Consider the following 13,648-nt stretch of genomic DNA (forward strand, 5'->3'; position numbering starts at 1 on the left):
TCCAACTGAGGAAGTTTATTGATAGTAGTATACAAAAAGATTTAAGCCAAAATTAGCAAAGGCAAAGCCTTGCACAAATTGTCTATATTTGGTTTGAAAACTGGGAAGACTACAATAATTAGCAAGAATAGCCTGCACTAATTTATTCTAAATGAAACATAGGTCCTTACATTTTTTTTTGCTGCTGGCATTATGCTTATCATATAAGAACACAAGTACCTTATCAAGGCAGAGAGAAAGACATATTGTCTGATCTCATCAAATAACAATCTATAATTTTCATTCTTCTATGAATGGTTAATATTTAAAAAGCTATAATCCAGTTATTCACTCAACAGAATATTAGTATGCTGGTATATTGTATTTAAAAGGGGAACTGCCCACAAAAGGCTTCATAACATCTGTGAAACATCCTGTGCTGAGCTGAGTCCTTACTGAGAGGAACAGCAGTGAGGCACCTTCCTCACCATGAATAAAGCAAGATGTTGCATTGTTCACCCACTCACCTAATCTCTTAATAACCAAAATTTTCCTTCAATGGCTGGCTACCATGAATGCTACCTATGATAATGTGGTCTTGTGCATATAAGAATTTAAACTAACTAACACTATGCTCTCAGCGTACATCCATTTTCCTAAAATTGACTCAAGTTTATCCTTCTCTCTAGCAGAGCAGTACTCCATTGTGCATAAATACCAACTTTTCTTTATCCATTCATCTGTTCATGGACATATAGGCTACTTTCTATATTTATCTGTTATAAATTTTGCTGCTATAAGCTTGGGTACTTGTGTATCATAATATGGTGTCTTTATCTCTTTCAGCGAATATTTGGATTGAATGGAATTTCTAGGTTTAGTTTTTTGAGGACACTCAATACTGATTTCCCCAATAGTTCTACCAGTTTACATTCTCACCAATAATGTAGAAGGGTTCTAATCCCTCCCTTGGAGCCTTGCCAGTATTTATTATCACATGGTTTCTCCTATAAGAGAAATCCAAACTCTAAATAGGAAAATAAAAGTCAGATAATAAATAGAAAATAAAAGAGCAAATAAATAGATCTTTTGCAAGAATGAAGCAGACCAAGAGATGGAGAGATGGGGAGGGAAGGAAAAGTAAGGGCATGAAAAAGAGAATTGAGATGTATTATGTGCATATACAACTCCCCAAGAGGAATCCAATCATTATGTACTTCAAATATGTACTAAAAAAACCACAACATCAAAAGATTTGAACCCATAAATCTGGCCTCACCTATGCATTTCTAAAGAAGATAATATTTATATAAATTAACAGGGACACAAAGCTTGACTTAGCAATTCTGAGAAGTGTAAGAAAATAAACCTGAAATTAAATGACCCAGATCATGTCACAAATTACATCACTGAAAAGAAACAATCAAGGCTGGGAAGATAGCTCAGTAGAATAAGCGCTTCCCTGGCAAGCACAAGGGTCTGAGTTCAATCCCCAGTTCCACAAAAAAAAAAAAAAAAGAAAAAAGAAAAAGAAACAACCAAGGAGAAAGATGTTATGATTATGAAGTACCATCACTATTTATGGGAAATATTTGTACTTAAGTTATCACTGATAGAAAACCTGTGATTACTTAAGCTTTGGGAAATTGGAAGGCATTTTATTTTAAATGAATAAGAAAAAATGTCAATTAAAACTGATGTAATTTGCTAGCACTGATAAAATCTCATCTTTCAAGTGAAAATCAGAATTTAAACTTGTATTTGCCATTGACGTTTAGACATACTAATTACACACTTTAAAATTGATAGCATTATTAACAAATGTTTTTGATATTATGTAATGAAACACGCACATATTTTGGAAGATTTACATAAAGATTATACTAGTATTTTCCACCTGATGAATGCATGAAATTAAAAATCATGCATAAAACATCACTATTTCATTCACAAGTCTGAGTAATAGATTGCAAAATTTCACTGGTAGTTTTAGATTACAATTTCCTGGTTTTGGCATATATTCAAACAATAGGAACAATAATCTGAGATAATTCAAATTCTCTTTTTATAACTACCTATATGTTACAAGTCATTGTTTGCTCATATATTTCAACCAAAAGAACATATGGTAACAAATTAAATGCAGAAGCAGATATGAAGCTCCAGCTATTTTCCATTAAGTGAGGTACAATAAAGATATCTAGAAAAATAGAAAACATTTTGGAGACATTATCTCCAAAATTTGCTTTTAAAAATTATAGGTATTTTTCATTAAAAATTTTATGTTAGCATATAAGAATTTTATTATCTTCTAAATTCACATGTATTTTAGCTTTTTGTTTTAACTTCTGTAATTCAAATTTTGAATGCCACAATCCATACCATGAACAAAACCTTTTGGGAGTACTGAATGTTTAAGGTTTAAGGGATCCTGATAACAAAATGTTTCACAATCTAGAATATGAAATTCACCTCATTTTCTGGAGGATTTCGAATGGGTGGCTGCACTGGCTCCATTTGGACTTCTGCCTGAACTGAATGGAAAACTTCGCCATTATCTGATGACTCTTCATCTTTGTCCTTTAAAACAAAAACATTAATACAAATACTTTAAATGTTCTTAGAATGCAAAAATGACAGTACCAATCAACTGCATTATCCTACTAAGTAACTTAAGTGTACTTTTCAAATATTAAAATTACTTCAATCAGTGGTTTCTGGTAATTTTTTAGAACTGGATTCTTTCAAAATCTGAGAAATGTGATAAATTATCTATAGAAACCTGCTTATAAACACACATATTTACACATATTTTCAGCGGGACTCCTGACTTCCTAAAGCATATCTGTAGGTTCAAAATTAAGAATATCTCGCTTAGGGGGCCGGGGAGATGGCTCAGTGGAATAAGCGCTTCCCTGGCAAGCTCAAGGGCCTGAGTTCAATCCCCGGTTCCACACACACACACACACAAAAATCTCGCTTGATTAACTTATAACCCAAATTAATTTTCACATTTAGTAAGCTTTGACAACTCTCAAGTTTGGACCTCTGAACAATGGAAAACCTGTAACATAAAGATTCACATATTCTCCCTGATTAAGCTTCAAGATTTTAGGAACTTGTTTTTTATTTTAAGCCAAATTATCTCTTCAAATGAAAATGCAATAAAAATTTTTTTCCTCTGGTGAGATGAAGAGCTTATATATTTTGCAAAATTTTAGTAAAATTTCAGATTATTTCAGAAGACTAATCCTTTCAAAATAGTATTAATACATTTGTTTTACTAAGGACCACATGTAAAGATATGAATATCTGTACAAGGACCAGTAAGCAAGGCATTGTTATTATTTACTGACATTTTCTTCTAGTTTAAAATAACTTCTTTCCAAAAAAAAAATGGGGCCAGGGAGATGGCTCAGTAGAATAAGCACTTGCCTGGCAAGCGCAAGGGCCTGAGTGCAATCCCTGGTTCCGCCAAAAATAACTAACTAACTAAATAAATAAATAAATAAAATAACTTCTCACATATGTATTAAGACCAAGAATGACAATATGCATTGCTACACCAGAAACATTATGAGCCTTTCACAGATAAATACTTTTTTTTTTTATAATACAAAGCCCATATGGGCTAAATGATTAATAGGACTCTGAGAGTAGTAAGTAGCATACTATGTGCCTGAATTTTAAACAAATCTAATCTATTCTGGACTCATATCATCCCCTTCTCCATCACTGGGTTATTTTTCTTTGTATTCTTGAAGCTAAGCATGCATTCCCCCTTTGAGGCCTTTCTTCTCCTGCTGCATTAAACATGCCAAGAAATTGCAACGTGTTTGGTAGTTCCAATATGCCCACATCCAAAGAATTCTTTTTTTCAGTAAACAGCACAACTTCACTAAGCAATATACAGATTAAATATATATATATATATATATATATATATATATATATTAGATCAAAATTGTAACAGACATCAGAAAAGCAAAGCATGACCTATTCGTTCTTATTCACTTAATAATCTTCATAAACTACAAATTAGGGTCTCACTACATACATGGGACTCATAGTGATCCTTCCTGTTTTTCAGGCTCCCAAGAACTGGGATTATAGGCTCCCACCACAATGCTCATTCTTGGTCGCCCTCTCATTGCGCCCTGTGTGCAGGGTCAGCACAGCATACCAGGAATCAAACCCTAGTCCCAGTGCCTGCCTGGCAATTTAGTCCATTAACCTATCTGGCCAGCCCTAATTGAAAAGCAAAATAAATATTTCGAATTGAATAAACAAGTTTTAAAAATATTTTAATGAAATATCAAATCCCCCTTTATTACAAAATATAAATACCCAGTTTTTTTATGAATTTCAGACAGGGTGTACAGGGTCTCACTATGTAAATTGGATTCATAGTGATCCTCCTGTTTTCAGCCTCCCAAGAGCTGGGATTACAGGTATGCGCCACCATGCCCAGTCTCAATCACCATCTCAATGCTCCATGGGGCAGGGCCGACACAGCAAGCCAGGGATCAGACCCCAGCTGCTTCGCTCTGCCAAAGCAAGTACTTTAGTCTGCTGAGCTATCTGGCCAACCCCCAAATATTATCCAGATTGTAGGGAAAAAAATAGTATTTGTGGAGAATCAATAGCTGTATAAATCCCATGTGCTTTCCTTTTCCAGCACAAGGTGAGGGAATCAGGACCTCACATTATACCAAACATATGCTGTACCCCCCAACCACACTTATCTGAATGTTGGTACAAGGTTAATTTTTTACTTACTATATCCAATATTATTAAGTAGGTTGATGTGGATAACAGGATTTAATTGAGGATCATGACAATAATTGTATTATAGAAATGGGTGCTCAAGAGTAAAAGAAAACAACTGCTCTCTTAATTTTGTATAACCTCAGCAAATTGTTCACCAGGCTTGTAATTTTCAGTATCAGGGTAGAGTTGTTAGGTAAATTCAATAACTGCAGTCAAATTGTATGACTTATATTTGAAAGTTTCAAAATAATGGTTTTTCATTATTCTTAAGTAAGATAGAAATTAACGCACTATATTCTGTAGTTCAAAAGGGTGCACTGACCAACTTGGAACTGTTTCACAGTATGTGCAGCCCTTTCATTAATTTCATAAGAAAAGTAGCCAATGAGTGAGATAATTCACAAATACCATATATGAAAAATATTTTGGAAACATTCTTCTCATAGCACTAGCTTAAATATCATTTTATATCACTACAAAAATTAGTATAATTCACCCAAATAGTGCGGTCCAATATTCTATAGCAAAAATTAATTCACTTATGGATTAGAGGACTAAAGAACAAAGTGTTTTTAAAATATTAAAATAGTCTGTAAAGATTCAAATAATTATAAGTGTAAACTATAGGAGCCACTGTGCTAGTCAAGGTAATAACAGAAGCTAATAAAGTTGTATTTCTATTGATATATTAAGCAATTACATGGATAATTCAATTTTTTTCCTTACATTTCATCATAGTTATCTGCAAATTTTGGGATAATTTGTTTGAAGCACAAATTATTTAGTAAATCTTCTCTAGAACACAGGGAATGTTTATTTCCTTCTTTAAAATTAGTACATTTGTAGTGCCTCATGAATACATTCTGCTATGAGGTATGTTTATATGATGCAAGTTTCATTTCCATCACCTTACTTCTCTCACTTCCATCTTCCCTTCCTTTCTCAACGATCGATCTCCTTATTCCCTCCTGTCTCTTGTTTTGGCCTTTGACTGCCATCTATACTCTGACTTTCTCTTCATAGAAAAAAAAAACTACAGCTTTAAACCCATGCATCTGATTTGTTTCACTTAACACTGGGTTTTACAAAAGAAAAATATAGTTACAAACTAGCAAATTTTTGCTGCATTTTTGAATGAATAAAAACATCAAAACTCTTACATTCTCAAATTGTCTCAAATCCTCCTCATGCTGGTTAAATCTTCCTTCCTGTCTGCACCGGCGCCTGTTCCTCCGGGCTTTTAAATACAAGTCTCCAAGTTCTCCAGTTGATGACTTTGCCCTGAACCTCTTTGCTGACAATCTTTTTGCAAGTGCCTTCTTTAGACTAGAAACCTTGGATTTTTTTTTCCCTGACTGTTCTGGTTGAGAATAAAACACATCTGATGCCAGGTTTTCCATCAGAGTTTGCAGTAGGCCAAGTGGCTTTGAGCTATGCGAGTCTGGTGCTCGAAGCAGGTCATTTGCTAGTCCATCTATCAGTGCTTGGATGGAGTTAACTGCTTGTAAGGGCTCTGGTGTCCAGTTGTGTGCCTGAGGTGATGCTCTTGTTGGCTCTCCTACTGGAATGAGCTCCTGAGTATCCAAATGTAGTGGCAACAGCACGTGGTGGCTCTGTGACAGTAGGGGCAGGAATACCTGGGCATGTACCCTTAATGGCTCAGGTTCTGCCTCATTCTCTGCTTGTGCAGGTTCATTGGCCTGTACCTCTGGGTGTTCGGGTTCCTGGTTCTGCTCTGGATGTTGTTCAGGAACCTGGTTCTGTCTCTGCTGCTGTTCAGCAGCCTGACCTTGTCCTTGTTCTTGTTCAGGTATCTGATCTTGCCCTTGCAATTCCTCTGGAACCTGGTCCAGGTCTTGAGGTTGTTTGAATTCCTGGGTTTGTGACTGGGCTTGATCCTGCCGTTGGGCCTGTACGTCTAACTTACCCTGAGACTGTAGTGGCATGAGCATCTGGGCTGCCCTCCGTAGCAGTGGAGATGCCTTAATCTGCATGTGCAGAGGCCTAGATGCCTTAGCCTTAACCTGAGCCTGTAGTGGCGTGAACACCTGAGCTGCCCCATGTAGTTGCTGAGGTGCCTGAGCTTGCCCTTGCAGGGGCCCATGTGCGTTCTCCTGAGCCTGTAGTGGCATGGACACCCTAGCTGCTCCATGGAGGTGCTGAAGTGCCTGGATCTGCGGCTCTTCTCCATCAGGCAACCACCTTGGCTGAGAGGGTTCTCCGTGCAGCACTCTAAGTGGTCTGCATCTGCTGCTTGTTGGCAATCTCAGAATCTCATGAGTGGAAGAGGGTCCTCTGAAATAAACATACAAATGAGAACTTTCAGTAGATTGGAGCCATTCAGGGGAATTGTTTTTATTTTAAGAGACATTTTCTGTCAAAAGATATTTTCAAGAAATCTTTTTGGAATGATTTTTGTAGTGTTTGAAATTTCCTGGTGGTAACACTTGCAATGTCAATGTATCAAACGATTAATGGGCTCTAATTATCTGTTGATCATTCTACTGCCACATACTAAGAAAGCTTTGAGCAGTAATAAAATTTTCCAAGACAATATCGCATGGAAACAGATGTGCTATTTAGTGCTTCAGAAAGGGTTGAGTTATTTTGAGCTAAAGGCAACTGTATGGAATCAAGTGTATCTTGTGAATTGCTATCATGAAATTATATTCAATTTATTTAACACACCTGAATCTTCTCATGGCATGCTGCTCCTTAATTGCTTCTTCTCTTTTAAAAACCAGAGGTGTATCTTTTTATAGAGAGAAACAAATATTTGATCATTATTAAGCAAAGCTACACATAATCCATCTTAGTTGTTTTGCACCTCAAAGTGGCAGAGATGACAGTCCTTCAAACATGTGGTTGTCTTCAAACACAATATTCTAGGTTCACTTCTGCAATACCATACAGCTATTGCAAGCAGATAAATATATCTGGGATCAGGAAAGAAAGTCTCTCAAACCAATTACTGGTAGAGAAAAAAGAACAAATGGGACAAAGGAAAAATGGATTTAGAGAAACTTCCGATGTTTGGTGGGCGTGGCTTAGAACTATGAACTCCACATGTAAAGACTTCATGACCTGGGATTGGTCTTTGATCTTTTTATGGAGAAGGCAAAAATCTTAATTCTTGATTTGCTACCCAATATATTTTGAAACATTCAGCTTCTTTCTCTTTGTATTATAGCTATTAGAAAACAGAAGCTTACAAATAAAAGAGTTCTCTTTTGAATTTCCTACATTAAAATGTTTTTGACAAGTATATTTACATTTTCAGGGTAACCACCACATAAGTCAGACTTTGCCTATAGGTAACATTTTGGAAATCTTGCACTGCTGGATATCAGTCAAACATTAAGTATCTGTATAGTTTTGCTGCACCCATTTGAGAATGCTTGGCTTCTGTGATCTTGGATTAATGACTTCATTGTGAAAGGTATATAAATTACTCTAGCTTTTCTTCATTTGAAAAGAAGATGCATATAATTATGCATATGTGACAAACACCACTGTACTGTAATAAATCCTGCAGCTGATTTGCAGATGCCTGTTATGTGTCTAACTTCCCCATCTCCATTCCACTGTTACTCTGGACCCCATGCATAACCCATGAATATAAATGTATAAAATGTCACAAATCATAAAGTCAGTATCCCAAGTACTTTCCCCTATATTTGGTGACAATTTGTCCTGCCATTTTAACCTTCAATAGATAGAAGCTAATTTCTATTGATATAAATTATTTCCTTTAATTGTATTTCATAGTTGCCAATTAGTATGTAAAACAAGGCTTTGTATGTACAAACATTATGTCAAAATTAGTTAATAAATGATCAATTACAAATTCACTTTTCTCCATAGAGTCAAATGAATTATTTTTCATTAGGAGTTAACTTACCACAACAGAAATTTTTATTTAAGCCTTTCAACTTCTTTGTACATATATTTGCCAAATATAACTAGCTATTATGAAGAACCTCATATACAATTGTACAATAAAAGAACAAATTATTAGAAAAACTAAATGTTAAAAAGCCTCTCAAATTTTACTATTAATCTAATTCTTAAAAATATTTTTATTGATTTTTTTTGCTTTTTTGCCTTTTTCCTTCTTTCATTTTACCTTTTCCCCACCCTAGTTCCACCTTCCTTTTGAATGTACCAATAAACCTAATTTGAAAATTTTCTTGAATACAATACATGAATCAATTCTACTTTCATCTAAATATTTACTCCAGTGAAATGAAACATCTCAAATTCTACCTTTTTTCTGTCTTTTTTTAATGATTCCTTTAAGATGTTTTGTTAATGACTCAACAACATGTCGTTCATTTTTTATGTCCTTAACAAATGGGTGTTGAAGCAAGTTTGCAGAAGTAGGGCGAAACAGAAAGTTCTTTATCATGCACTTTTCCATGAAATCGTGGAACTTTCTGGACCTAAAAGAAATTAAACAGATAAAACAATATGCTTCAGCCTGCCACATATCTTCCCTCCTTACCCATATTCCACTGTGAATGTGGTACTTTTAGAAAGAGTTGTCTCTAACTATAATTATTCAATTAGCAAATATCCTGAAAGTCTTTGATATTTATACAATGAGGCTATTTTTTAAGAACCCAAAATCAACACATCTCATACAGATAATAATAGAAATGTCAATGAGCTCAGCAACATATACATGATAAAAGCTCACATGGTGGGGCTAAGGATATAGCTCAGTGGCTTAAGTGCCTGCCTGGCAAGAGCAAGGTCCCGAGTTTAATCCCCGGTACCACCAAAGGAAAAAAAAAAAAAAAGAAACACTCACATGGTGATTTCACAATTAAGTCATTTAGTATAACATAATGTAGTTTATGAGAGTAGACTGGTTTCCTCACCAAAGGAAAAAAAAAAGAAACACTCACATGGTGATTTCACAATTAAGTCATTTAGTATAACATAATGTAGTTTATGAGAGTAGATTGGTTTCCTCACAACAGTCATCCATGGAAGCCTGAATATTTCACTTACTATATTTAGTTTTACTACAGAAGAATGGGTGCAATGACTCAAAAATTGGATGCTAACTAACCAGAAATAGCTAATCTTAGAAAATGACCCATGGAAATCGATGTGCCCCGAAATCCTTAATTTATGAACAGAGTTATTTTGAAGTTCATTATAAAGAATATCAATAATCAAATCATAGTAATCATTTCTACTAGAGTAAGCAATAAATAATGCAAGTGTTTAAGGTACTAGATCAACAAGCTTTAGAGGGAAGAATTTCCAAGTTTTCTAACAGCATCCTGAAAGAATAAGTTTTCTGTTATAGGTCTGTGAATGTTTAGCATAATAAGACAATCAATTTTGCCATATATAATAATGAATGCCAACCTATGTAGACATATGGAAAAACTTTACAAAGAGTTGTCCTTTGTCCATCTTACAACCATGGAACCAATTGAAAATGCTCACTAGCGACTGTTTAATAGTGCCATAGCCATATATGATTGAAGATAATACTTATTTTTAGTTGGCTAACTAGCTCTTAATGAAAACTGATCATTTAGACTTTCAAGTTAAGATATTGGGTGTTACAAAATGTTACTCCACAAGGATGGTGAAGCAAGACAAACCAACTAAATGAAGATTTGCTATATAAAACTGTTAAGTCAGCATGCTTAGGAGATTAAAACATGCATCTTTACCATCCACTGGATTTGACTGTAGGAGCAGATTCCCGTAAAATAACGAAGAGGGCTTCCAAGGGCTGAAGCTTACACAGAGCTGCAAAGGAAAAAAAGTACATTCAGAGAGAAGGAAAAAGCTTACTACACAATGCACTTCTCATTCTAGAGGGAATATATCTCAGTGGTCTTTCACATACCCTGCTGAATGACCCTAAGAGATGAATAGATACAAACGAAAATAGCTAATGGCAAAACCCATTTTCATAAAACATTGCATTATATAGGATTTTAAAGCTTTCCCATCACCAGTATAACAAATCAGCAATAAATTAAATTGACATTTTTGAAATATATGGTTGACAAATTAGAAAACTTAATCAAAAGTGGAGAAAAGCACTCACTTGTGTTTTCAAATTGTAGGAAGTTACAGTTAAAGAGTGGAATATATAATTATAGCCTGAAAAAGTGAACCCAGCTTGTGCTGAGCACAATCATATGTAGACTGCGGTGATTTAGTAGTCTAGAAGCTTGAGAATAATCTGCTTAGCAAGCTATGAGTCTTAGGAAAAAGGTATGACCAGTAAAAATAATTGTTAAAAACACACTGCAATTTCAAATCTTAGCTCTCTAACTTGGCAACTTTAGACAAATTACTTTGCCTATTTACGCCTCCATTTCTTCATCTAAGAAACAGGAAACATAGAAGAAATCCCCTTAAAATAGTTGCTTTAGAGATTAAACTGCAACCTACAAGTAAAAGAGTCTGGCATTTTTCAAGTGTTTAATACATATTAGCTAACAATATTGTAATAAACATTTGGACAACCTGCCCCGTCAAATCTGTGTCAAATTACTGAACTTCCATTCTTTTGTTCTTACATACAGTGATACAGACAAAACTTGTTTTAGTATGTTGCTATATAAAGTGCTCAATTTATTGTTTTTGGAATTCTGGATTTTTCTCTAAATGTTTACATATGTGTCTCACTTCACTTATTTCTTATTGTGATTTAACTAAAAAAGCTGCAAGTCCAAATAATTCCTAATACAAAACCACGGTGTAACACTATAAGCACGTCAGCTGTATGAGGACAGTTTTCATACATGATACTTTTTAGAAATATTCTTCCTCTCTCAACCATGCATCCTCAGAAAACCTACAGTGTCAAGCTTCCTTCTTAAAGTAATACAATAATGTTCCATCCCCAAAACTATTTTATTATGGTAAAATAACTAATGCAATTGCTCAAATACTAAACTTTGTCCTGAATTACATGGGTACAATGAGAAGAAAGTACAGGCTTCTCAGTGAATGCAGAATTAGATCTAAGAACCAAAGTTCAGGATTATGTCTGACTTTCTTAATTCCTTTACCGTTTGCAATCAGTCATTAGGTTCTGTCCTTTACACATATTTTGTCCTTGTCAAATATTAAATGATTGCTATTTATTAACATCTGAGCATCATTCAGTCAACTGACATCCTCAGAAATCAAGAGTGACTATGTAGACTAGTCAAGGTTCATTAGTGGATGGGATATGTTCATACAAAAATAATGTATATAGGGTAGATAAAAAGCAATGCCCACAAAATATTTCTGTATTGCTTAATTTTAGGAATGTTGAAAGGTGCCCATGATCCTTCTTTTGAATATAAAGTTGTATAGTCATATATATATATATATATATATATATATATATATATATATATTAGCATAGATATACAGCTACTTTCTCTTAGTTCAATGAGAAGAAAGTTTTGAACTAATAGTGTTTAGACAAGATATCATGTCTGCATTTTTTACTATGAAGACAACAATATGCAAAGTATTAATTATTGTAACTGTCTTACTAACCTGTTTTGAAACTGTCTCATTGTTACTTAATTCTCAATAAAATTAATATGAAAATGAATATAAAGTCTCTTACAAATATCACATATCAAGCCCAGCTGAGTTGGGGACACATTAAACTGTGCTTAATTGCAATTACACTAAGTAATGCAGTTTATTCCTAATATCTATTAAGATCTGAAAGACTCTTCTGCTTATAGAAGAAATGAGGTTCTTGATGGGACAAAGGTAATTCTCAATAATGATATAGTCAAGTAAATACTGACATGGAGAGTGAAAGACAGAATAAAAGGAACATAACTAGAATAATGAATAAGTATACTGATGATATGCAAAATTATTTCAAAAATATCAAAAAGCAAGCTAATTGAGGTAAGATTAAGGTAAATTAGTTGCTATACAAAACTGACATGGAACAAATTTTGATCCCAAGTTGTTTATCTACAAAGAAACATTCACATTTACATAACAGAGAAGGGCTATTCTCTCTATAATATTAGGTGGCTATTTATATGTTGTTCGAGCAACAACTAGCAATACTCTAGCCTTTATTTGATAGTCCTCATATTGTTTCAATTCCCACCAACAACATAAAGAACGAAAAAGTTTCTTGTATGCAAGTATCTTGTCCTTTTTGAAGAAATCATTCTTTATAACTTTCAAGGATAAGTTATTCTTTCCCTTTCATAAAATTCTTGGAGATACTCAAGAAAGATCAAGGGGAGATCATATTGTTATTTGGATCTCAAAGGATATTATCAGATAACTGTCTCTTTGGAAAGCCATTCCCTCTAAGGTGATAATTATAAGCCGAAGCCTTCTGCAGTTAAATTGACAACAATCATTTTCTTACATAGCTACTACTCCAGGCAATAAAAGAAGATATTGAAGAAGAAATGTTTTAGCAGGCAGATATCTAGAGTCATTCATGATCAAAGCTGCACCATTTCAATTACTTGTCCAGACATTCTGTTTTATATTCTCCTCTTGTGAGTTTACAATATCCTGCTCTTCAATAGTCTTTTGCAAAAAGCTTACCATTTACCTACTCTGTGCCAAATGTCTCTGCATTTTTTCTGTGAATTTGCTCATCAATTTATTTCCTCCCATAACTTAATATTTTGGAATAAAAAGATGGCTTTAAGGGGAAGATTCTGTGAGAAGCATTTGGAAACAATGGGGAAAAGGTACTTAGATATCTTATATAACTATCTGATGAAGAAGTCATGCATCATAACCAAATTTATGTACCAATACAGAGATGAACTACTATAATATACAGAAAGGAAGAGGGATAGGAAGAGGAAGAGGGAAAGAGAGGAGGCATAGGGAGAAGAGAAGAGAGGAGAGGAGAGGAGAGGAGAGGAGA

General features: G+C 34.4%; 1 protein-coding gene across 1 annotated transcript in view; it reads right to left on the minus strand.

Moving 5' to 3' along the window:
- Window positions 1-13,648, minus strand: part of Nrk (Nik related kinase) — a 131,598-nt gene that overhangs the window by 32,731 nt on the left and 85,219 nt on the right. Inside the window, exons 10-14 of the mRNA XM_004646206.2 lie at window positions 10,446-10,524; window positions 9,016-9,191; window positions 7,438-7,501; window positions 5,910-7,044; window positions 2,452-2,559 (exon numbers count right to left, since the gene is read on the minus strand). Coding sequence (XP_004646263.1) covers window positions 2,452-2,559; window positions 5,910-7,044; window positions 7,438-7,501; window positions 9,016-9,191; window positions 10,446-10,524 — 1,562 coding nt within the window. The remainder of the gene's footprint in view (window positions 1-2,451; window positions 2,560-5,909; window positions 7,045-7,437; window positions 7,502-9,015; window positions 9,192-10,445; window positions 10,525-13,648) is intronic.

Source organism: Octodon degus, unplaced genomic scaffold, assembly GCF_000260255.1.
Source record: "Octodon degus isolate 3935 unplaced genomic scaffold, OctDeg1.0 scaffold00259, whole genome shotgun sequence".
Classification (NCBI taxonomy): domain Eukaryota; kingdom Metazoa; phylum Chordata; class Mammalia; order Rodentia; family Octodontidae; genus Octodon; species Octodon degus.